Source organism: Cyanistes caeruleus, chromosome 1 (genome assembly GCF_971803275.1).
Source record: "Cyanistes caeruleus chromosome 1, bCyaCae1.hap1.1, whole genome shotgun sequence".
Classification (NCBI taxonomy): domain Eukaryota; kingdom Metazoa; phylum Chordata; class Aves; order Passeriformes; family Paridae; genus Cyanistes; species Cyanistes caeruleus.
The window spans coordinates 71,921,553-71,947,767 of record NC_141701.1 but is presented as its reverse complement, the minus strand read 5'-3'; the positions used below and the strand labels follow the sequence as shown (position 1 = coordinate 71,947,767).

Genomic DNA, 26,215 nt, shown 5'->3' with positions numbered 1-26,215 from the left:
GTAAAGATTTGGAAAAAAATTGCTCATGTGAAGTAACTACTCCAGATGCACTAGCACAGACCTGGAAAGAAAGTATTTAACTAATGAAACAAACTGTACACTCTATGGGTCATTAGAACAGAACTATGATTACAAAGAAAGATGATGTCCCATATTGTTACTGCATACACTTTTAAAAAGCAATAATTATTTCATTTTTGCTTATGACAATTTTACGAGAAATATCTAGTTTCTCTACTGTATTGCTATTGGTATCTTTCTTACAATTTATTAAAAAAAAGAGAACATTTTTTACTGCTACAAGTGACAAGAAAACAGGGAGAACTGTTGTTTCCTCTTCACCAAAAAAAGGCCACACTGTTGTGTATCACTAGTAAGCATGTACACAAATCAGGAAAGAGGGTTTCATGAATACCCCTACAATGTAGCTCAGTGCTTTTTTCTGTAACTTTTCTTCACTTGTTAAAGCCAAACTCCTCAAACTCATAAAAAACTTTTGAAAGATTGTTAGAGAATAGAACACGTAAAAAAGGCTCTGTCACCAGACCTACCAATAAATTTAGCTAAATTCTAAGGCAATGTATATGCTCTCAATTCACCAGCAGTGACAAGCCCTGGTGATCAGAAGGAAAAGGGATGGAGGCCAGAAGCAGGCATCAAGAGGGTTCTTTCAAACAAACAACAACAACAACAAAAAAAACCCAAACCAAACTGAAACACAAAAAAAATCCCACAAGCAGCCGTTTTTATTGTAGCGCATTCCTTACTCAGTATACCTTTAGAAAAACAATTTGCATATCAGTCAGATACCAGTTACAGTGATAGCTCAAAAATCACCTTACTAAACATTGAGATGAGACTGGAGGCTACAGATCTTCTTCAGTGAAATAATCCAGTCATACACCACCAAGTCTCATCAATGGACCCAGCAATGCAAACTGCTTACTATGAGACAGAGTAGCATATTCTAATTTGTATTTGCATAAAGTGAGAGTCAGCTTCAATTAAAAAAACTGATTACTGAGTTCCTTTAAGTTTTTTTTAACACTGTCATTCATTCCTGCAGTGGCATGAATTTTAAGTTCTGCAAGAGTCAGATAACCATCAGCTGTCACTGACTAACACAGTCAAAAATCAGTACTTGAATTCAAAGTGACATTCTGCCAAAAGACAGCTAATATCCGTAGGGTATTATCTGAGGGTGACTCATAAAACAAGAATCTGTCATCAAAGTTAGTTCTCCAGCACTTCTCATAGAGCTGATATTTGTGATTTCAGCAAAGGAAACACTGCTTCACTGTTGGGGGTTAGGTGTCCTTCTTTTAGTCCTGGCTTGCCTGTGGAATTTTTACCCATTAGTTGCGGGGAAAACCCAACTGGAAGTACTTGGTGAATACTTGAAGAACACAAAGAGTTCGGCGGGGCCCGGGGGGAAGGGGGCAGGAAAAAAAGAGGGTAGGGACAGTTTGGCGGGCTTCTTCAGCTTCGGAAAAAGACACTTTGGGCACAGAGTTGTTGGGGTGGGGAGAAGGGAATTTCGCCATCACCCAGACAGTACTTCTTCTTCTTCCCTCTCTTAAAAACGAGATTCACTTAATAAATTATAAAAATAATTTAATATAAACAAAAGACAATTAGGAGACAAAAGAAATAAAGCAAAGGGTTAAAACGGCCGGGTGCCCTGGTGGGTTGCCAGGAACACACCTGGTATCTCAGGAGTGTCCTTTTTATCCCATCTTTGCTGTGAGAGGTTAATGCATATTCAAGCATGCCCCTCCCTGGTTCCACCTTCTTGGATCATGTTATTTTCTGCTGGTCAGCATAATTTTTGCTGGTCATCATTATTCTAGCTGGTCAGCATTATTTTGGAGTTTGGTTTCCTTTTTTGCTGCAGATGGTCACTTACTGATAAGAGTCCAGGCCCCTTATACTTCCTCAGAGAGCAGATGGGCTTCATATCTTTCCCCCTTGCCAACGTCCTGGTACCAGCTTTTTGGTAACAGTTTGCTCTCCATTTCCTGCTGCTGATAATAGCCTGTTTTCCACAGCTTGATCCTCCCATTGTCTTGCCTGTTGGAGTTATCTTGCCTTCTCCAGATGAGACATATCCTTACCATTCAGAATTCCTATCTAAGCCTGTAACTTGCTAAGAGAAAATAATATAGTGAAAGCATATAATATATTTATCAGAATAATTGTGAAAAGCCAATATTTACAACATGAATTCACAACACCATCTTTGCTGTGAGAGGTTAATGCATATTCAAGCATGTCCCCTCCCTGGTTCCACCTTCTTGGATCATGTTATTTTCTGCTGGTCAGCATAATTTTTGCTGGTTATCGTTATTCTAGCTGGTCAGCATTATTTTGGAGTTTGGTTTCCTTTTTGCTGCAGATGGTCACTTGTTGATAACAGTCTGGGCCCCTCATCCTTCCCCTGAGGGCAGCTGGTCTTCATATCTTCCGCTGATAACAGTTTGGGTTCTATTGTTCTGATAACAGTTTGGGCCCCACTGTCCTTGCCCTCTGGGATTTCCTTGCCTTGTACCTAGGAAATTCTTTTAAACTTAAGACTTGTTAGCATAGCTAAAAAGTATTTAATATATAATATTCATCTGCGAAAGCCAATATCACAATACAAATTTATAACACCTCTTCCTTGGTGGCCTCTCACCCCTGTCCTGCCGGGATGTCTGGCAGTGCCAGCCACTGCCGCGGAGCTGCTGATACACCTCAGCCACCGGCCCAGGATCTCAGCTCATTCCTGCTGTTCCAGCTGAGTGTTCCTCAGAGGCCTGCAGAAACACTGGGACTGACTGCCTGAGGGGGTTTGTGAAGCAAAGCCTCTCCTCCATCCCTTCCCGTCTCGGCCGAGAAGGCTGTCACGGAGTCCCTGGTTCTCTTTTCTTGCTAACACTGTAGTTACTGTTGTTTGTTTGCCTTGTTAAAAATACTAGTAAAGAACTGTTATTCCGATCCCCAGATCTCTCTGCCTGAGAGCTCCTTGATTTCAGAATTATAGTAATTCGGAGGGAGGGGGGGTCTACATTTTTCATTCCAAGGGAGGCTCCTGCCTCCCTAGAAGACACCTGTCTTCCAAAACCAAGACATTCATGAACACTGGCCTGAGTGAAGCCAGGAGTTTTTAATGGAACTCAGTTACCACATTGTGGGCTTCTCTGCCTCATCAGTGGGGTGTAGAGCTAGTGGACCTCAGCCACCTGAACAATCACAGGCTAACCCAGCAGGACTATGCAGAAGAGAACCACAGGCAACTTAGGGATAGGAATAAAGTCAAATCAGCACAGACTAGGCTCAAGTTCCAATAAAATCTCAGCACTTTTTTCAAATTCCTTTTTTTTCTTTGCTGTCCATTAGCTCCTCAGCCTTTCTCCCAAGACACAGCTCCTACTTAAAGTTTCTTTCTACTCATATCTAGTGCCTTGTTCCAGTCATTGAGAGAGCATTTCCCCAAGCATGCAGTGCCTGGGACATCCACTGAACTCTGATCCTTAAGACTGTCCATCTGAAATGAGGCAATAAAAAGAAGGATTCTCCACCTCAGACAAACTACAAAGCCAGCAAAGTTTTTCTTTTACAAAATAACTTTAATGCAAAAATAAAATGGTAATGATTGTTTATAAATAAAAGTCCGAAAAGTGAAAGAAAAAAAAGAAAATGTTTAACAAGGGAAAGGCATGAAGTGAAAGAAAATGATCCAAGATAGGACAGAAGTGTCAGTTAGGGCAGGAAAAGGAAATGGAGAAAGAACTGTAGCAAATAAGGGATCAACATACATAGCCCTGCTTTTCACCTTCTTTTTTCTGTCTACACAACACTTGCCTGCACCTTTTCCAGTTGGTGCTATTATTGGCAAACCAAACACATTTTCTTAGAGCCCAACAGATTGTCAACACCATCAACAACATAGAACACAAGCTGTTCTGTAGTAGAAATATACTTTCAAGCAATGAGAGAAATAGCAGTTGAGAACAGTGTCCATCCCTGTTCATTTTAAAAATTTAGAATTTCAAAATGGGATTAGGAAGACCTTCAGAAAATGGACCCATTGATAGCTATAAAATATCTAGAAACTACCATTTAGCAGTGTGAAATTCAGCACTTCCTGAGCCTAAAACTACAACAATATCCTGGAAAAATCCTGTTCTCTGCTTGCTGCACTCTTACCCTTTTCCCTAAGCTATGTGCTGTCTGCTCCTAAGACCAGATGCTGGGCTGGATGCCCCTCTGACTAAGCACAGACAATGTTTCCATTTTCTGCTAAGGCCTGCGTCTTGTACTGCAAGCTTTTCAGTCAGAAAAAAAGTGAATTTTAAAATTTCACCAATGAGAATTAGGAATCTATGTGGGACCAGGATAACAATACAAGTAACGCTGTGACTTAATTTGCATTAACAATGTGCTGAAACTTCACTCATATATTCACTCATACATTGCAAAAGCTTGTGATTTGAAAGCTATCCAAAAAACTAAAAAAAAAAAAAAACCAAAGAAAAAACTTAGAAACATGACTTGATTGGACTAAAAGCACAAGTTCAGGACTGGGAGGAGGTCAATGCAACAGAGCAGCAGGTGACAACGCACTGAAATAACCATAGGAAAAAATATCTGGGAAAAGAGAAATTGCATCACCTGAGTGGAGGATGAAGAAGATTAAGGTTAGAGTTGGATGAAAAAATTTTGACAAATCTTGAAGATGTATAAAAGCAGTTTCAAGCAAAGACAAAATTAATTGAAGCAGGTAAAAAGGAGGCAATAAGAAAGTAATGCAAGCTTAGCTGTTGCATTCTATATAAATAGGGAAAAGGCAACAGAGATTGGAGTCACATGTGTTGAATAATTAAATGGAAGATCACATCACAAATTATTGCTATAGCCATCTGGACATACTTTTTTATATTTGTAAGCTGTACAAAAAAATGTGCCAAAATTTGTACATGGATGTAAAGAGAAACCAGAAAGGAAGACAGTGATACAACAGTTTCAAATAGCTTTTTACTAAAAAAAAATTATAGTCAACTTAAAAGAGTTTTCTGTCGTTTAGTATATAAATGACAGGAAGTATAGTATAGTATAGTATAGTATAGTATAGTATAGTATAGTATAGTATAGTAAAAAAGTACTTGATAACATGTGGTATTTAGCTTTTATAGAAACTTAATATTTCATATTTTTCACATTATTCTTCACAATATTATTATGTGAATTATTATATGTATTATATATAATATTATGTACAATGTTATATATGTGAATTATTATTCACAATAATTCACATTTTAAATGTGAATCACCAATCTAAAGGACAAAATTGTATGGTTAAAACATAACTATTGGCAGGTATTCTGTATATTAATACTAGGAAAACTTCCAAAATAAAGACTGTATTAAAGCAATTACTACTTTAAAGAACAGCTGGATGAGCTCCAAAGTGTCATGAAATGACTATTGTGACAGCCTGCTTCAGTTAGATAATAAAGGCAACTTCATCTTCTTGCAGTGGGTTCAGTCCTGAAGTCCTTTGGTACAGTTTTAAAGGGTATTAACACTTCTCAGCAAATGCAGGGTTGGTCACAACTAAGAAAACCAAAATACAGTGGAGGAGAGCACAACTCTTATGGCAAATCCACTCAGCCCTGTGGCCCCATTTGCAAATGCATTTCGGACTCCCAACTCCTCTCAACTCCCATCTAATTATCAGCTTTTGATTTGTTTCTTTCAATCAGTAACCAATATATTCTGCCTTCACAGCAACAGCTTAAGTGACAACAAGGTTTAGCAGACTGATCTGAAGGAGAAGGAGAGGTAAGGCAGCTCAGAGCTCCCATCCCACACCACTGCTACAGAATACTTCTGTTCCACACCTACTCATTTATATGTAGCTTTTCTATGAAGGTAAGCATTCAAAACACACACACCTCACCAAGCTTCTGGATTTTTTCACCAGATAAGCAATAGAGTATCCAACAGGATAGGTGGCCTGAACCACTCAACAGTTCAGTCTGCACTGATTATACAAATTAGTACAGTTCTGTCCTGGGGTGACTTTATGGTACTGGTATTCCCAATCGCCTGCTTTATATATATTAAGTTCTGCACCTTAAAGATTAGCTTTGAGAGCTAGGGAAGTTGAAACTGCTGGAGGCTGATGGGAGTTTTTTCTCCTAACCAATAACTAACCATTTCTGAGAACTGACAGTGGTTTTGACCATTGAAAAGTGAGATCAACCTGTGAACACCTACCTTAAGATGTAAGCTCGGGAATTTCCTTATCTCTTTGGTTTCCGGCTTCTGAAGAGGTAACAGGCCCCGGCTCAGCCTCCTCCCCCTGCACCAGGCTGGACAAGGCCACAGAGGGTGGCGGGGGAGAAAAGTGGAACCGGCCGGCCTGGCTTGGTTTGCAGTTTCTGCCGCTGAGCTGAAACCTGACACCAAGAGGATGCTTGAGCAAGACTTTAACTCTTTTACTACTTGGATGAGACTTGCAGATGAATCCTTTTATTTTCTCAGAGAGAGGGGAAGAGAGAGAGGGAGTGATCAACATGTAAAGAGACACCAGAAACTATCAAAGACAGTGAAGAAAGGAATTAAGTTTTAGAGGGGGAATAGAAAACAAGGAGATGCTTTAATAAGCTGAAATAGTTTTCTGTTAAAGCTATGGAGATGGACGGTAGTGCTCTGAAAAAAAACTCCTTTAATTCATGACAGAGTATATTGCGGGGAATGGAGTGTTTCAAAGTGTGGATTTTGAGCAAATGGTGAAGTGGTTGTGATCCTGTGAGATGCTGGAACAGGGCGGGGAAAAGTAATAGTTGAAGATTTGTGGCCTTTAAGAGGCAAAGAGAAAACCTCTGTTTCCAGAGAGGCTCACAAAAACAGATGAAGAGAACTTCTGCCTTTGAATAACTCATCCTTAAAAATGACTTCCCTAAACTCATCGACCCATAACACACCTCAGAGTGATGTGAAATGGGAGGAGTAAACTGATGGCAGAATTTCTGGGCAGCTGGCATCAGAGAAATAGAAAGCTATGAAGAAGAGAGTTTTCTTGTGAAAAACTCCATAGATTAGCAGAAGAAAACTTCTTTTTCTCTACAAAGACTGATGAAAGGACTATAGCAAGAACTGAGACTGTTTTAACCACCAAAGTTTTTTTGTCCCTATGCTGTCATGTGAACAAGGGAACGGCTGGGTAATTGGGGGAGAAAAGGGATTCTGGAGGTTTTATTCTGGTTTCTTATTCTTGTAATTTTTGTTAATAAACTTTCTTTGTTCCTTGTAAGTTTTAAGCCTGTTTTGCTCTTGTTCTAATCCAAATCTCACAGCAAGAAATAAGTAAGTTTTCTGGTGATTTTTTAGTTACCGCTTTAAAACCACGACAAGCTCATGTACAATTAGTATCAGATAATGACAGAATGGTTTTGGTTAAAAGTGACCTTAATGATCATCTAGGTCCAGCTCTAGTCATGGTGTCCCATTGGCAGAGACATCTTCCACCACAGGAGATTGCATAAGGGGCAAGTAGGTTGCTACTTCACTTTGTTGCCCTCTAACACTATCACTGCAAAGCTGATGATTTATATAATTTATACATGAACAAGATATTTACCACACACTTACAAAGATTTAACATGCACATGAATGCACTATTTAATGTTCCCTCTAATCCCATTATTAACTCCCATAACTATAAGCAAAGGGGGTTCCACCAATCCAAATGACACTCTTGCACATCAGATCTTGTATATAGATCTCTGATTCGATTAGAACTTCAACAGAAAAATTGGACAGCTCCCCTCTGTATCAGTTCTGTCTTCTGAAGATGTTCATCAGAAACATAGGGAACTCTGACAAAGCTACTAGAATCCTAGAGTAAGAAGTCAGAAGGAAAAAAATTATTGCTGTTAGATCTTTCTGAAAGTTCATCCACATATTTAGTTACTCACTAAACCCTGGAGTAAGAAAGAGATATTTCCACGTTTCTGGGAAATATCAAGTTAATAAATCCTTTCCTAAAATAAACCAGGTAAAATTAAAAACAATCGAAGGTGCAAAGGTTTTCAAAGACCATTCTACCGCTGAAATATTCAAACCATCAGAGTTTGTAAAAACAAAAGGACACATTCTTTATTACTACAATGCTTATACTCAAGACCCCACGTATTCACATACAGATGTTTTACACATATGAGGAACATCCCTGCACATGCCTGAACCTTGTCAATATAAACTTATTTTTTTACTAGATCTCAAAATATATCACAACACAAAAAAAGGAAAAAAAAAATGAGAAAAGACAAAAGGAAAAAAAAAGAGAAAGAGAAAGTCCTTCTAAAGGGAATAAATCATAATTTCATTTTCTTCTTCCAACACAATGGTTAAAATTTTAAGTTCTATTTTTAAGTCTGTTTAAAAGTAGCAAAACTTGACACAAGAGAAATCTGGTATAATGCTCTCAATGAACCTATCAAACAACAAATAAGGAGATGTCAGATAGCCTAAAGTTAAATGAGGAATGAATGGCTCTTGATATACTTGTTTTAATAATGGAAAGCCTCTTGTGGGTTTTTTTCAGAATATATGCCGTGCTGCTCTGTGTATTTGTGCCTCAAAAATAATAAAATAAATATAATCTATTTTTTCCCAGTCTGAAATATCCTCTTAATTTGTTTAGATTATCTAGTTCTTAATGATGATGCTCTTTTTAATGATTTCCATTTACAAGCTTTCATTAAAAAAATGTGTTCCTTAAAGTTATCTCACAAACTAATGATATTGTGAAAATTCTATTTCTTTAGTGGCATCTATCCCAATGGTTTCTCAGTGGCTGACAGCTTTCATCAGTCAAAGACTAAATTATGTGAAGTGTCACTGATGTCTCCATCTTGTCCAAAATCACTTTGGTAGCTTTGTAGCCATCATTTTTCATTTATCACTCGGGAATCTTATAAGCATACAGTATGTATGCACAGATTGTATACATTAAAACATAGCTCTGACTGCTTCTTTTGAGGAATCTACACTTCAGAGACCAAATGTGTCAAGGTCACCTTCAGCTCCTACATAGAAACACATAGAGCGATTGCATCTTTGCTTAGATTTTTCTGACAGTAAAAGCACAGATCCAGGTTTCTTGGGCTGGTTAGTTTGTATCCAATTTTTCTAGAATCCCCACAGTTACTTAAAGGGAAACTTCCTGACCCCACTTCATTTTATGCCAAGGCTAGACGACATGCAGTCTCCAAGATCCTTAGTGCTTCCTGAGACTACCAAAAGTATATATTATATGTACACACCCCCAAAACCCATACAGTAGGGCCTGCACCTCTTTTTGTGCTCCTCTATGTCTATCCACCCTCAGCCTTCCAGTCTCTATACACCTCAGTTCCTCTCCTTTTTGAGGTAATCAAAATATGCTGTCATCAGCAGAAGAGGATATTCATGCAAACACAAATACAATGCTAAAACACTACCTTTCCTTTCCTGCATTTGCTTCTATTTCTTTTCTTCACCTGACAGTGGTACTTAAAATGTCCTTAAAATATTAAAATCTCACAGTCTCCATCCCTTATCTTCTTCTGTAAGCGGTTATATTCTTTCTCCTTTATTTACTAAGTCTCAGTATTGATGTAATTTGCATATTGCTACAATATTGGACAATAGTCCAAGATCAAAGCTCTAGAAGGAATACCAAGTAAAATGGCCATTAAGCAAAAAAAAATTGTAAACAAACAAAAAAGAATCTTTGGAAATGGTGTCAATTAATGACACAAGGTAAATCACAAGCACAATAAAATATTTTAAAAATAAAACCCTCCCTTTGGCTGTGGGTGTGGTGTTGAAAAGTCAGAGCAGAAAAGTGTCACTTTATGCAGCAGTGGTGTAAATAGGTACAAGTATCACAGGTGTGAGAAGGGTCTATGGAATCTATTGTTGGCATTCAAAATAAAGAGCCCAGAAGGAAAATGCTGAGGATAAAATGCCTTTCCAATGTGTATTTTGTGCGATAACAAAATGCAGAATTTGATCTAGAAAGGGGCCAGAAGAAAGAGATTGGACACACAAAAAACCTCACACCAAAAACACACCAAACAAGGAAACTTGCATATATTGTACGCATCTGGCCAAGTTAAAAATTTACAGTTTCTGACAGTGTAAGGGAAATGTGTAACTTGAGAAGACAGACACTTAAAATTTGAATGACACTCAACTTGACAAAGAGTAATCAAAAACTGTGAGGTGCCTCTGCCCAGGGAGACTAAGATTTAGTTTCAGATAAACATTGTTAAAGTAAGAGGCATGGCTTTAAAGCCTGGGAAGAGTAAATTCCATCCCTCTGCCTCGGGGAATGGGCCCTCTGAGCCCAGGAAGAGTTGCCCCACCCCCAGACCCTGGTGGGGTGGCAGTCCAGGGTGTTCTGATTGGTTCTGTGCCCCTGGGGTTTCTCCCTTGCTCTGTCTCTATTAACCCCGACCTTAAACTCCACCCCATAAAATCCACCACCCTCTGTTCTGGGGTCTCTGTCTCTGGATTTAAACTGAGTTTGCTCTTGTGTTGAATAAATGATTTCCCGAGATTAACCAAGTAGAAACCCATCTCATTGAGTCCCATGTCTGTCACCAGAATCCATAACCTCCTTGGACTTGATCCTGCAGCTGTGGAACACAGCAACAAACTTCATAGCATTATGTGGTTGTTATGCTCTATCTCAGCAATCTTCACCCCAGAGAGAGGATGGGACTCTGAGGCACACAGATACAGGAACAAATACATACATTTTACATTTGGATACAGGAACAAATTCCCTATCCTTTCATACGTGGCCAACTCTTTTTCCTGTTACATGCCACTTTCACCATGATGCTGATGGGACAGCGGCAGAGAGATCTAGCAGACATCCTAAATTGCTAGTGTCACCAGGAGACATTATGTTTCTTTCACTACAGCCCTAGCAATTTCTTCAACTAATAATACAACCATACATAAATGCCTCTTTTACAGAAGAAATTCAGGGCAGAGTTTATAGCTCTGCTTTTTAAAAGACACAAACCTATATTTATACTGTAATAAGCACATCATATAGGAAGATGCTGAAAACAGAAATTGAAACACATTGCTCTTGCTGTGAAAAAATCTTTCCAAATCTTCAATGCTCTGTAAACAATAAATAACTGAAACAGAGGTCATCTCATCAAGTTAACCATGAGACGTGCTGCCAAGATAGAGAGTCTGCTCCAGCTAGGCAGTGCTAGCTAGTACAAGGATTAACAGGGATTTCAATTTCCAGGGCTGTCAACCTTGCATGTTTTCCAGCACTAGATTTCACACAGATTTCACCACGTTTTATAAAGGTACAATCTGAATCCAAGTGAAAAATAATTCAAACTCCTTCAGTAGTGTTGCCAAAAGGCTCCCAGAGCAAATGGATTATGCATATTTTAATGCACACACTGCAAGTCTAAAAATCTGTCACATGAAAAAAGAAATATATATATAAATGCACTAAACTTGGATCAACAGAGTCAAAAGGTCTTAAAACAGCCTTTTCTACACGTTCTTCTGACATTTTCAGTCGTCACAACAAGAGAAAGCATCCCATGAGTCTTTAAACAAATGAGAGATATCTGGAAAAAAGGTAGCATCTCTATTGCAAGGAGTGTGGCCTGAGGGAGGGCAGTGGAACCAGTGGGGGAAGCTGAACCTTAGCACTGAGAGGAATGATGAGCTTGTCTTTACAAACAAGCTGTGGGTCAGTTGATAAGATGTAGCTATCAGTGAGAGACAACAGAAACAATGGGATGGATTCCAGTAGAAGATCAAAGAGGCACTGAAAAAACACTATGAATTCCATAAAAGTTAAGAAGGGATTATGCATTGTGGGTGGGGGGGGAAGGTATCCCAGGTGTCAGGCGTTCCGGGAAGCCTGTACCTCTCAAGTACCTCAGCCTATGGGGAAAGAGAGAAGGGACAAGCGGCCGGGAATTAGGATAAAAAGTCGGCTGCACCCTCCAAAAATTTGAGAGACCCCAGGGGAGTGCCCCATGGCCTCTCCCTTTATTCGAATAAAGAAAAAGGAGTCCTCTGTCTCCTTTTTGGACATAAACCTCTGGTGTTTGTGGATTAATTTTCCTGACAGCATTAACTAGAATTTTAAGCATAAGAAAAAAACAGAGAGATTGAAATTATAAATCAAAGGCCATTTAGTTTCATACCAGGTGTTAAAACCCTCCTTCTAGATGCTATTAATCTCAGACATTTAACTGGCTTTAATGGGAGGAGTCTCAGTCTCTGTAGCAAGACGCAGAGAGTCTTCCATTAGACACAATGACCTCATCCATCCCTCCCTGATCCTTCTTCACCTCCTATGCAGATTCAAGCACAGCAAAATTTATCACTTCAATACAAACCTGTTTGCAGCTCAGTGGTCTGCAGTTACCTTACACACCAGGCACAAAGTTTCTGAAAGAGAATGAGGTTCCTTGGACTCTGAAATTGCTATTGCTGCTTTGAAGCAATGCAGGTTCCCTGTAACAAAGAACTACTACTGAACTTTACATTGTTATGTTTCATTTGTTAAAATTCTACAGGTTCTGCTCGAAGAGAAACCCTCATCACTACATACACAGTACCACAAAGAAGACACCAGAAGAGTCAGAAGTCCAGGAAGATCTTTGCTTCATAAATGGATAAAGTCAAAGAATTAGGTGGGTGGAGAAATGACTGACCTATACATTACTTTAAATTGGTAATGACTTATATAATTATTATTCTTTCCCTTTTAACTGCTCTTATTCTGTAATTCCCATCCATTTATCTAAAACCACACCCTTGTATCCCCTCTTCCTTCAAGGAAAATACTCTTTCCTCAGGACTGCACATCACTATTTGAAATTTTCATATCATTTTTTGTCTTTGCAAGTCTTGGCCATGTTACTTAGAAATTCTCAGTCTCCATTTCAGCTTCTTTAGATTCATTTTTGCTACTGTTTTAATAAAATTCGTTTTTGACAAAAGCAACTAACCTCTCTGACCTAAAGAAAAAAAAATTTAAATTTCCCCTTCAGAATTTTTTTGATTTCAAGTCCCCTTGTAAAACTTCCCAGAGGAAGTATACATACTGGTACAGGAAGTTGGAATACTCTTTAATACATGCATCGATCCATCCATCCATCTCACATCTATAAACCACTGATGGAAAACCAAACACACTGTTGCTTTCATCCCCAATATCTGCTCCAATCTAAGCTCCTAAAATTCTGTTAATTCTTCAGAACTTTATTGAGTAATTCCTCAACCTTGTTTACATATTTTCATTAAATTCTTTAGATCGATTTACTTATTTTCTCCTAATCTTCTCCTATGACCATCTTCCTTTCAGTAACCTTATCTGTTCCAGCCATTTATATGGCTATCATTATGAAATGCTGTCACTTTTGGCCTTTCGTCTTTGATCATGACAATATAACTCCAACACTTTGCTTCTTAAACTAATTCACAATCACAAAAGTATCTCCAAATTTATCAGTATTTTCTCATTTTCTTTGTACTTCCTTTAGTTTTTGCCATTTTATCTTACTTTTCTCTCCCCTTGAAGTCTACTGTCTCTACAAAATGGGTATCATTAGAACTCACAAATTGAGAAAAAGTGTTCTGGCAATTTCTTGCTCCCTGACATGCACTACAGACTGTACAGGGAACATGGTAAAGAGAAAACTGAGATTTTTGGACTAAGAATTGATCTCTCAAAGAAACAGATGGAACATACTAAAACAAATTTAACTGTAATTTATCAAAGACTAAAAGCATTTATCTTACAATGACAGAAAAGGCTCTAAGCTCAGTGGGAGACCACAATTTACATAGCATTAGCATTAAATTACAAAGCAATTAAATAGCTTAGCATTTTTAAAAATAGTGTTAGTAACAGAATTCTCTTCTGGGACTGCAGCCTGCAACCTTACTGTTCATAAAATTGCATCAAAGAACCACTACAGTAGGTCAGGCTGGCTGTTTAGCCAAACTGAAATGACAAAACCAACTCAGACAAACATCCAGCCTGACCTACTACTCTGTCTTCAGAAGAAGCTAAGAATAGATGTTTAGGGCAGCTAAATAAAAAACTCATCTTCCACTCTACTCAAAACACTTCATATTTTCCTTAATTTGCCACTCAGTAACTTTCTTACCCAGGGGTAGTACCTTGTTTATCAACTTTTTTTCTTTTTTCTTTTTTTTTTAATTTTTATTTTTATTTTTAATTTTAATTTTCTTCTTTTTTTTTTTCTACCTCCTTTTCCAAATTTGTTCAGAAGCTCTTTATACCCATGCAGCACACACGGCATGCTGTGGCAGGGAATTTCAGAATTGACTTACACATTATGCAAAAAAACAAAACAAAACAAAACATATATTTTCCTAACTTTAAAACTGTTCCCTGCCTGTTTCACTTCATCTCTCTTCTAATATAAAATTAGGTGGCACTGACTATTCATTTCCCATCCACATACCTCACAGCTCATATAATTTCTTAAACACCTTGTATTACCATCTGGCCATTCTCCTCCAGTCTGCAAACTCTCATCTAGTTAGCTGTTCTTGTATGGATGCTGCTGCGTGGATGTCTTCTGCATCCTGCTGCTCTTCTTCATTTTTGTTGCCCTTCTCTGAAACTTTTCCTGTTCTATTCCACTTGCTCTGAGATGAGGAGACCAGGACACCATCTTTAAGACACAGACACTTCACAGATTTAGAAATTGCTCTAATATTTTGATTTCTCCCTTTTCAGAGCAATTCCTGATACAAATTTGCTTCCTGATTGCTACTAAAGCATAGACTTGATTTTTTCAATAAATGCCTGCTTATAGTCCCAAGACCTCAAGCTAACTCGAAATACTTTAACATTACTGATCCTGAATTTCTTTCACCATTTTAATGGCCACTTGATTTTACAAGGTTCTTTTGCATTTGTTTCAGTCTTCCCCCATTTTGTTTACCTTCTTTTGTCCTGAAAAACTTAGTTTCAGAAACAAACCTTGTCACCACACATTTGTCCCTAGTCACTTATGAATATAAAAATATCCCTGAGGCACTCACAGAGATGTCTATGAAGTCCACTGGTGATTTCCAATGCACTTTTCTCCTGAAGCTTTTTCCCTACCATTTAAACAATAATTTACACAGTTGGCAGTCCTCCTCTTTAACTTGCACCTGTTTAGTTCCTTTAAAAATTCTTCAAGAGAACTTTGAATATGAAATAAATTTTCATAGTTTAAGTAGAACTACATCAAATGATGTCTTTCACCTCCATGCCATTCTTCTCCTTTAAAGATCACAGGCCATTTTTGTGATTTGACTTCAAATCACAAAAATGCTGGCTGGATAAGATCTCTGTGAGTCTTCCAGTCGGACAGTCTGGCTAGCCATTAAAGGCCACAGAAGATGAGGTCAGCCATAGCACTGTCCAACTAAGGCTTGAGAGCTCCACTGGAGACGTGACACCTCCACCACAAACCCATGTTTTATTCAGTGCTGTACTGCACTCCTACAGAAAAAGATTTACCTACATTGTCCAGTCTGAACATTTCAATTTGCAATCTGTGTGCATTAACCTCCTGCTATTGGCTTGCCACAACTAGGAACATTGGCTCCATCATCTTTGTAAACATCCTTCAAGCAGTGGAATCTAATATTAACCAGTTTACAAACTCTTAAACATCCTCCTTATCAGGCTTTTATTCACAGAAATCAAGCCTTTCTCAGAATCTCCACTGTAATACTCAAAGTTCTTTCTAAAACAGAGATACTAATTTAATTTTTTTGCTAATCCACTCAGTTTAAAAAAGAGGCACACTGGGTTTTAGACTCCCTGAGTCCACATGAATGCTTTCTGAAATATGGTATGAAATTAGACATCTTCAAGTACTCAACTGGTGAGACACTTAAAAGCATGGGGCTGCATGCCAAAGTCAGCAGCTAGTCTATTTCACACTACCGTTCCTAAAACCACTGGGTAAACTACATCTGGACTGCTAAATGGAGAATAGGAAATTTGTTCCCCAGAAAGGCAATTTCCTAAGACTCCCATTAGAAAGTTTCCAAAACAGGAACCATCCCACACTTTTCAGTGGTGAACACATACACAGAAGCATTACTCAGTTTTCTGCCAGGGCTTTATCTTGGATCATTCCTGTCATAGTATCATTATACACAGGCTACACAGATTCTTCAGCTGGCCTCCTGCTCTTGGTGTAGTCGAAAAAAAAAGATTTATTAACTTTCTTTTTAGCCTGATAGGGGAATGTTTTGGTCTTATTTCCTTTTTTGAACAGAGACACAGCTGTTTTTAAGATGTCCTCTTGCTTTTTAATAGTCTTGTCTGCCTTGTCATTCAGCTATACAGGTTTCCTTTTCCTAAGACATCTTTAGACTGATGGTAAGCATTTGTGTGGAGCCTCCAAACAGCATCCTGAAATAGTCATCTACAAACATGTTACTCCTACAGTTACCCTTTCAGTGTCACTTTAAACAAACATTCCCATTTTTACATAGTTTCCCTTTTTGAAGTTGAGCATAATTTAAGAGAGGTAGGAAGAGAAGAGAATTGCAGGTTCCTTTCCTTTCATTCCTCCCATTTCCATTAGTTGAATATCCTTAGCTTAGGGAAAAGAGAAAGGCAGAAGAACTGTAATGGTTCACAAAGTCACATCAAAAGATGTGATAGTCTGTTTCCAGACATCTTACAATCTCTCCATGACATCATCATCTACTGACTGAGCAAAATACACTCTCTTACCCACCTTTTAGTCACCATCCCTCTATAATCACAAACTGCCTCTGTTCAGTGTTCAGTGCAGAGCCGAAGTGGGGTCCTGGGTCTACCTTGGAGGCTCCTAGGAGTTAAGGAAACACAGAAGAGAGATAATAGGTATTGAGGAGAGAGCTCATCAGCAATTCTTAGGCATTTATTGCAGACATTAAATATGTCTCTCAAGTCAATAAATTAGAAATGTAAGGCACTTTAACTACACAGTGTGAAAAAGTACCAAATGGAAAGAGACAGAAAAAAAACTCATTCTTTAAAGTACCTGGCAGCTTGGGATGAGAATCAGAAGAGGAATACTTGCTGCAGAATTATCAAAATCCATGAGACATGAATTTGAGAAAAATCCGTACTATAAAATTTTGCCTTGGTGCCTTAACACCACTAAAATTAAACATGCTTAATATGTGGACTCAAATCTATCCCTGAGTAAAATCCATTGCAAAACTCAGATAGGTAAAACTTCAGTATTCTTCCATCTTTCCATAAAACATAAAGTTCAAGAGAAAAACGTAGTTACTCTCTAATATCTCAAAACAATACAAAAGGAATTTTCAAGAAAGAGGTGCATCATTAAGCACATTTCAAGAAATTAACCCATCTTGTAGGAATGACAAATATAATATAAATATTCAAAAAAAATATCTTGCTTTTTTATTTATTGAAACAAAGTGTTATAAATTTGTATTGTGATATTGGCTTTCGCAGATGAATATTATATATTAAATACTTTTTAGCTATGTATGTACTTTTTTGCTAACAAGTCTTAGGTTTAAAAAGATTTCCTAGGTACAAGGCAAGGAAACCCCAGAGGGCAAGGACAGTGGGGCCCAAGCTGTTATCAGAAGAACAATAGAGCCCAAACTGTTATCAGCGGAAGACATGAAGACCAGCTGCCTTCAGGGGAAGGATGATAACAGCCCAGGCTGTTATCAACAAGTGACCATCTGCAGCAAAAAGGAAACCAAACTCCAAAATAATGCTGACCAGCAGAAAATAACATGATCCAAGCAGGTGGAACCAGGGAGGGGACATGCTTGAATATGCATTAACCTCTCACAGCAAAGATGGGATAAAAGGAGTGTTCCTAAGATACCAGGTGTGTTCCTGGCAAGGTGCCAGGGCACCCGGCTGTTTTAACCATTTGCTTTATTTTTTTTGTCTCCTAATTGTCTTTTGTTTATATTAAATTATTTTTATAATTTATTAAGTGAATCTCGTTTTTAAGAATTTTGGGGGGCTCGTCCGGGATAAGCACCTCACCTCTAGAACCACCGAAGACCCAGAACGGGGAAGCAGGCGCGCCCCTGCTAAGTTCAGCAGATCCCATTCTGTTTCTCCTAGCGTGGCCCAAGCGGCTGCAGGTCAAAACCCGAGGACAAGAAGGAGAGGAATAAAGCAAAGGAAAGGAGAAAATAAAAGCTCCCTAGAAACCGCGGTATTTTTGCTCCATAATTCTTGTGCACGAAGACCCAAAGAAGAAGACGGATTGTAAGTAATCTCTGGGGGAGCGGGAAGCGGGGGTTGCAAGATACCCCCGGGGTTACTGGGACTGGGTCTCAGGGGAGGGGTGAGCCCCTCGGGAAAGGGAGCCCAAGGTTTTCCTGGCACAATCCACTGGGAAAACAGAGTAAAATGTGTATTCTGTAAAACTTTGTCAAGTTGAGGATTAAATCCAAGAAATTTGGATTTAAAACTGCCAAATTGAGGAATAATCCAAGAAACTTGGGATATTTGACATATTACAGCGCCCATGGGCGGATATTAACAAGGGAAGTAAAGAGCACCTTATTGTCTTGCTGTGACTGGGTGGAGTTGAATGAACAGATGTGAGAATGCGTAAATAGGTGTGATTGTTGCATTGAAGTTTGTGGGTTTTTTTTTTTTTTTGGAATTGTGTTGTTAAAGAGGAAAGGTTTTCTGTGCTGTGCTGGAGTGAGGGTGAGCAATTGTATTGTGTTGTTAAAGAGGAAAGGTTTTCGGTGCTGTGCTGGAGTAGGAGTGAACACGGGTCAATGCTTCCACAGGGACTGGATCACGGTGGGGACACATGGAGGGATTCGCTTCCTCCCTGCGAGCTCCTGTCTTGGAGCCCCGGGGTGGCAAACCAGAACTGGGACTTGTAGCCCAGGAGGCGCAGGGGTGTTGTATCAAATCTGTTCTCAGCGGGATAGCAGCTCTGCTCTCAGAGCAAAGCCAAAGTTATCTTTAGTGGTGATGGTCCCTCCGTGCCTTTCCTCCCCCCCGGGCAACAAGAGCTGCTTGCGGGGGAGGGGTCGCTTTGGTGAGCTGGTATGTGGTTCAGCATTTGAAGTTGTTTGGTTTTTTTGGTTTTTTGGGTTTTTTTAGAAGTTTTCTTTGCCCCACTGTAGCGGCAGTGAAAGGTTTTCCTGGGATATCGTGTTCCCAGGGCTACTCCCTGCCTAGCTATTGGGGTGGAGGGGCGGGTCAGCCTCAGGAGTGCAAGAGAACTCCTGGAGCTCCGGCCGGGGGTGAGTCGGGCCGAACCCTGATAAGATCAGGGCATGGAGGGTGCCCTGAGGGGATGAGTTCAGCTCATCCCTGTTGAGTAAAGTGAGGGTAGGGGCCTTCTAAGTCTTGGTGCCCCTGGATTGTTTAAACTTATTTTGGAGCTCTCAAGCCACAGAGCTGTGTTTAGGTGGCTGCAGGCAGGCTGAATGCTGGTTCGGGTTCCCTGCTCCAGGCACAGGGGGATCGGAGGAGCTCTCAGTGACTCCTGGAACCTCCTGAAGCTGTGAAACAGGCCGGGAACATGCCCAATGGTGAGAGAGCTGGGTGAGTCCCTCTGGGACCCAGGTTTTCTATGCCGGGGTCTTATGAGACCTTGGGCACATTAAGTTCTGTGATTTCGGGAGTAAGGACTGGTGTCAAACTGTCTCAGAGAGCTTTTTCTTAGCCGGATGTGTGAGTGAGATATGGAGCAGTACTGGCATATGGTATCAGCTCCAAACCAAGGGAGCTGCAAGTTGCAAGCCTTTGTTTTACCGGGTTCTGAGTGAATTCTGTGTATGATGGTGCTGTGGGCTTCTGCAGCAATAAGTTGTGTCGGTGCTTAAAATTTGACATTTCAGGAAGAGCATGCATCCTGGGAGAAAATGGAAAAAGAAGTGAGCTCTGTTTGTTTTTTTTTTCTTGAGTGACTGCAATATTTATTTTGTAGAGAAACAAACCCATTTCTTAGTATGCCTTCCAATTTCTTTACTTTAGTGAATATCGTAGAATTTTGTGGTTGATTTTAATTTTAAAGGCAAGTTACAGTAATTTGCATAGTAGTCACTTCTTGAGGTGGAAACTTATCAGGTTGTCAATAAGTGTTAGAGCCGTTAACCCTAATGTTGTTTGTGTCCCGTGCTGATCGGCACAGCCCATGGTTCTTAACAGCAGAACCTGGAACCAGCCTAAAAGCAAAATCCTGTGGATTGTTGTAAATCTTTTTACTGCTGCTGAAAATTATTTTGTCTCTTTTCACGATATGAAATGCTGATCATCTCTCTGGTGATTGCTAAGGAGTTATTGTGATAGTGTGTTTAGCTGAAGATCAGGCTCAGAACTGCCATGATTTCTTGTTCTTTTGAATTTGCCAAGAGAGTGCACATGTCTCTAGGAGTGCTTGTGTTGTTTTGCAGCTGTGCTTATTACAAAAGCAGAAGTGGACCCAGTTAAAAGATTAAAATTAAGATTGTTGGTGTTTCGAATTAAGAAGAGAATTGTGGAGACTCTAAACTTGGTCTATTTTAATAAGTACATGTGTTAATTTAGAGATGAATCTTATTTTGTGAAAGAAGAGTTCGAAAACAATTGTAAGACTGGTTCTTGCTATAGATTGTTCATAGTATATAAGCTGCAAGTACTGTTGAAACATAAAGGTATTGTCAGAAATTTGTCAATGTATCTAAATGCCTGTAAGAATAAAAGACCTGACCTATCTTGTCATGAGAAAAGTTACACTAGAGATTATTCACATTAAGCAGCTGTGTGAAGATAGACTCCTTTGTACCTGTAGAAGAAAATTTAGAGAAGAATGATGTCTGTGTCTTCATTTCTAGCTTGACTGAAGATCTGTTCAAGGCAGTAGAAATAGAAATTGCAAGTTTGTTTTAGTTGGTAAAAGTAGCTGGCTAGCTGACTGGTCTCTGTGTCTAGCGCCTTTGATGGCTTTGGGGAACGTCCCCAAAAGGAGGTGTTAGAATTTGTTGTTGATTCTGAAGCAAAGTAATTTGTGTAGTGGAGATTCTGGAGGGATGTGGTGTAAAGAGTGGCGAGATAATAGTGGCAAAGAGAAAGAGAGAGGTCTACGTTTCCTTTCATTACATTTGTAAAGATTTTTAGAAATAGAGCGAGAAGTGTCTTGTTGGCTCCGAAGAGTGAGCACTGGCTTGTGGGGAGAAAAACTTTCAAGCGCGATTAGAGGTGAGAATTGTGCCCGAAATAGGAGATGATAGGAGCGTCTGGAGCGCGGGGTTAAGAGTTGCTAGGTTTAGGTGTTGTTTTACTGCTTTTATGTAAAGCGGCTGCAGCAGGACCCGGTCCCTGTGAGTGCCGAACAGCAGGGCCCGGTGTGGCGGTTCCTGGTCCTCTCCCACCTGATGTGAAGGGTGCAGAGCGCGGTTCGTGAGTGGCGCTGCTGGAGTGGGACCCGCCGTGTCTGTGCCGGGGTCCCGAGGGGTGCGGGGTGCTGGCAGTGCTCGCTGGCCCGGCAGCGGTGCTGGGTGAGGTTTGCTGCTGAGGAGCGAGCTGGCCCAACAGAGGAGCCGCAGACCAGAGCACTGTGGACTCCGGGCTCTGCCCCTCGGCTGTGGTAGGAGCTGAGTGTGTTTGAAAATGCCAGTCCTGTGTGTGAAGGGACGGCACAGCAGGGAAAGAGGAGACAGGGGCTTTGCCCCAGGGTCAGCACGCAAGTGACTGGCAAGGACGCAAGTGGGCCCCTGCAGAGTGAGCGGCTGAAACAGCCTGCTCAGCCCAGAGCTGCGGCAGCGGGAGTGGGGGAGAGAGATAGCCTGAAAAACTGCTGTCAATGGGAAAGAAGGAACGGAACAAAAGCCGAGAAACAGACCGGTGGATGATGAGACCAAAGCAAAAGTAATCTTGCTCGTTAGGTTCTGAAAACCTCATCAAGGTGTTTAATTTCTTGAAATAGGATCTTTTTTTTTTTCTCTCTTACTTTTCTCTTCTCTTTCTTTCTTTTACTCTTGTTGTTAAAAGGAAGGGGTTTGTTCTAAGAAACCGATAAAAGAAGTTTGTGAAGCTAAACAAATAAATAGTAACCAAAAGGTAAAAAAGGTAATGAATTTTATTTTTTTTAAAGTCAAAACTAACCTAGCCTTTCTTGTTTAACTAATTTGAACACGCAGAAAGAGATTGGCTCCTATGTTAACTGATAAATTTCGCTGATGGAAAATTTTGATGAGATGTTTTCATTCTCCCTGTGTTATTAAGAAATTGTTTTCAGGTACTACTGATAATTAAGGCAGAGAAGCTGCAATCTGGACCAAAGAGTGAAGTTAGATTCACACCAATAAGATCAAAAGACCTGAGGACTGGACTGTAACACCCAAACCAAGTGATACCAAATGTACTCTTGAGCAGAGACCGTTGGCAATGAACTGATCCAAGGAATGAGCTAAGAATCACGCCTAACTGAGAAGTAAGACCAAGCCTGTATCAGTAGTTTCAAGTCCTGCCTGGATAAGTTCTGGGACACTTTGATATCCACCTTGGGGAGGAAAACTCCCACTCCAAACAGGAGGACTGGGGCTGTTTTGATTGGGAAATCCTCGTATATTTTTACTTTTGCCTGTGATTTGTATAAAGGAGGGGGGAGAACCACAACTTCCATCAGTGCCACATCATATATATTGTCTAAATCATCCCAATACGGGGCATGCTATCTGGATTAAATATAAGTGTTTAAATTAGAGAGTAATAGGTATTGTAGTCCACAAAGTTAAGCCTCTCATTGCAGGAAGTGTGAGGTGTCAAATCTATTAAGAATAACTTAAATGATAACTTTTTTTTACAGATGGGAAATTACTAGTGCGTGTTGAGTGGGAAGTACCTGAGGAACGGTGGGAAACTGCTGTTAAAAGGTGTCAAAAGAAATTTGCTTGGAAATTACAAAAGAGGAAGTGACAAGGAAATAGGGGGCAAGACCAGACTGACCACTACAACTCACCACCGAGAAGAATATAAAACACCTGCTGTGAGCTGCAACCTCATAGGCAGGATTGGTGGGGGTGTAAGCCATACTGGACCCCTATTATTCCTTCTTCTGTCACTTATCCTTCTCCCTTCTGGGACACCAGCAAAGCCATGTTACAAATGCTATCAAAAGCTTTACATGGAATGACACCGGGGTTTCTTTCTTATTACCCACACCAGTATCAATAATCACTGCTATAACCCATCCAAATTAAGTACCTGTATGCATAAAGGGAAAATATTAGACTACAGAAAATCTAAGAACAAGTAGTAACAGATTAGAAAACAACTGCCCATAAAGGAGAAAAAGATGGATTTTCTTCACAGTTGTTGCCAGGAGAAATAACCAAGATTTGGTAAGAGAGCAAATGGTAAGTGAAAAGATAAAGCCAACACAGTAACCTAGACCTGTATTAACCTCACATCAGGACATGTAAGCAAAGCTCAAAAAGCAATTAAATGGAGAAAACTTCTTCATGAAGTGAGAAATACTCCTAGTAAAAAGTATAAAGCTGGTAATAAAACTTGTACATAGTAAGTTCCAGAGAAACCAACTCTGTATTAGACCAAAAGGAAAGTAAAAGAAAAAAATTGTGTACATAGTAATAGATCCAGATTCTTCCAGTGTAAAAGTACAGGGAAAAATCCTTACTCTGGAAATAGTCAAATTTTGGGGAAATAAAAATCAACAGAAAAATGACTATTAGAAAGCACCAGAGGTCTTATTTTGGGATATGTGAGAAAAGGGCATACCCAAAACTCCCTTCGCAATGGAAGGGGAATTGTACTCTGAGAAGACCTAACATTGACAGCTGCACAAAAATAACCCAAATCAAAACCATTAAAATAAAACAAAATAAACCATTTTAACTTATTTAAAAATTTTCAATTTTCTTTTTTAAAAATAATTTTTATTGAGACTAAAGTTCATAAAACCATTCCTTTTTTAATTTTTCTCCAGCTTCATATATTGAACAAATCACAGATACTTTAGGAATCTAACAGGGTTCACTTTTTTGTGTAAGTTCTAATTCCTCAATCATAAGATATCTGTCATCTTGCATCCCCTGCTCCTCCAACATCTCGAACTTCTAAAACATCACAGCAGACTCTAGACAAAAGTGGTTCACCTTCTGTTCCCGTCTCCTGACATCCCTGCAGTGCAGTCATTTTACACACCAAGCCTCCACACACATGAACACAATGTACAGGTTGATACCCTTCTGAGTACTCATACAGTGCTTTCTGCCTCCTTTTAGTCTAAAAAGGAGCAAGCTCATATATGTAAGGAAATAAAATCCAGTCAGTTCAAGCTGTTTAAAAATTCACTATGAACACAACATTTAACACTTCTGACTTTGCACTGAAAAGCAAGGATAAAAATCAAAGGACAAGAGATTACACTGGTTCCATAATTTCTTATCTTCCAAAATTATTTATTAAACTCCATGTTTTTATGATAATCAGCTTTATAGCATTATTCCTCTTGAGTCAACTGGTTTACTGCCATGAAACCACTGCATAATTAGCCTAAAATGTACAAGCCACAAATCCCTGTAATTGGACTCTAAGATACTATCTTATCTCCTCTATATCAGAACAAACATCTCTCTTTCAAGCAGATATTTCAGTAAAATATAGATATAAGTAGTATAACCAATGTATATGATTGGGGAAGAAGCAAGTGCAACCCAAAAGATGCATGTACACGCCATCAAACACATTCTTTTGAAGATGATAATGAAGGAGAGATGGAAGAGGCAATTATCACAGAGTAGTAATAAACTATTTTCATCTGTCTCATGATTGCCAGCTGATAAATTTGGGAAAGTACCAAAGCATTCAGGATGTACTAACAACACCCTGTATTAGGCCTAAACACATTCTGCTGCATATTTGCTTCTGACTAAAACTGGTGTCAGAGTCAACAAAATACATCTCCAACAATAAAATGGGTTTCTTGTTCATAAAATAACAAGGTTATAAGTCACCATTCCCAAACTCATTTCTGAACTTTAAAAAAATTATGTTATTGTCACTACGTATCAATACTTAAAACCATGATGAGAATCTAAAAAAAATAAGTTAATCAGCCAATTATTAAGTACAGATAGTAATCTTTTTGCATTTTGGAAACTAATCAAAAAAAGTATGCAAATATATCATTATCGGGGGGTGGGGGGGGCGAGGGGTGAAATTTAAAATAAGAAAAAATACCATGAAATGGATTTACTCAAAACAGCTTTCAGCTACATAAAATGATTTAGGGGAGTTACAAATACAGGTTTCATTTTTATATTTAGAATAGCCAGACCAGCAACTCACAGGAAGGCACAAAGTTTGATGCAGTTCATGCTGAGATGCAATTCCTGGTCAGGTGCCAGTTCAAGCAGTAGAGCACATGACAACACCTGAACTACTGCCAGTATACTGAAATAGCAGTTCTGACTAATTACTTCATCCAATTTTGACCAGAGTAGAACTTGGCAACTGCAGTGTTTTGGAAGTCTAAGCAAACATCATCATTTTGTTTTTTAAAAAAGTAGTATTTTAACACAATTTGATCCAAGTTAGTATTTGAAGTTTCAAATTAGATTTTAGCTCTTAATCGGCAGGTATCTCTAATCTCCAGGTTTCTCTTTTCACATTTCTCAGTATTCTTAAACACAAAAGTTTTTAGAGGTCTTGATAATTCCAGCAAAAATCCAAACATTCTCAAAAAAACCCCCTAAGCTGTCTTGGCATCAGAGCCAATCCAATCAGTTTCTCCAAATGTCCACAACACTAGAAAGTACACTCCAAATGGTTATACTTACTGATAGTTTGTGTCCAGCAGAGTAACAGCAAGAGCATCACTGAACTAAGTTAATAGATTTGTTTTGCATTCAGTACATCCAGCTTGCAACTTAGCTAGTCAGCAGTACTCTAATCAGAAGAGGGGATACACATGCACAGAAAAATCAAGGAAGTCCAAAACTAACAAGAAGAAATCAGAGGGAAAGATTAAAAGTGAGATATGCCTTGCTTTTTTTAAAAAATGCAAGAGAAAAACACAAGTTAATTTTACTGACACTGTTATGTCTATATATACCAGGTATGGTCTCTCTTGTGAGGTCCTCACCAGTACAAGCTGCAATGACACCTGCAGAGAAAAGG

At 39.2% G+C, this 26,215-nt stretch overlaps 1 protein-coding gene across 3 annotated transcripts in view; it reads right to left on the bottom strand.

Moving 5' to 3' along the window:
• Positions 1–26,215, bottom strand: part of MTRR (5-methyltetrahydrofolate-homocysteine methyltransferase reductase) — a 103,803-nt gene that overhangs the window by 9,991 nt on the left and 67,597 nt on the right. Inside the window, exons 15-16 of one of the 3 annotated variants that reach the window (XM_086901249.1) lie at positions 16,818–16,910; positions 14,669–14,741 (exon numbers count right to left, since the gene is read on the bottom strand). In XM_086901249.1, coding sequence (XP_086757375.1) covers positions 16,859–16,910 — 52 coding nt within the window. In that variant the 3' untranslated portion in view covers positions 14,669–14,741; positions 16,818–16,858. Of the gene's footprint in view, positions 1–14,668; positions 14,742–16,813; positions 16,911–26,215 lie in introns of those variants that run through there. The other 2 variants (XR_015290229.1, XM_086901331.1) reach the window with 2 other exon arrangements.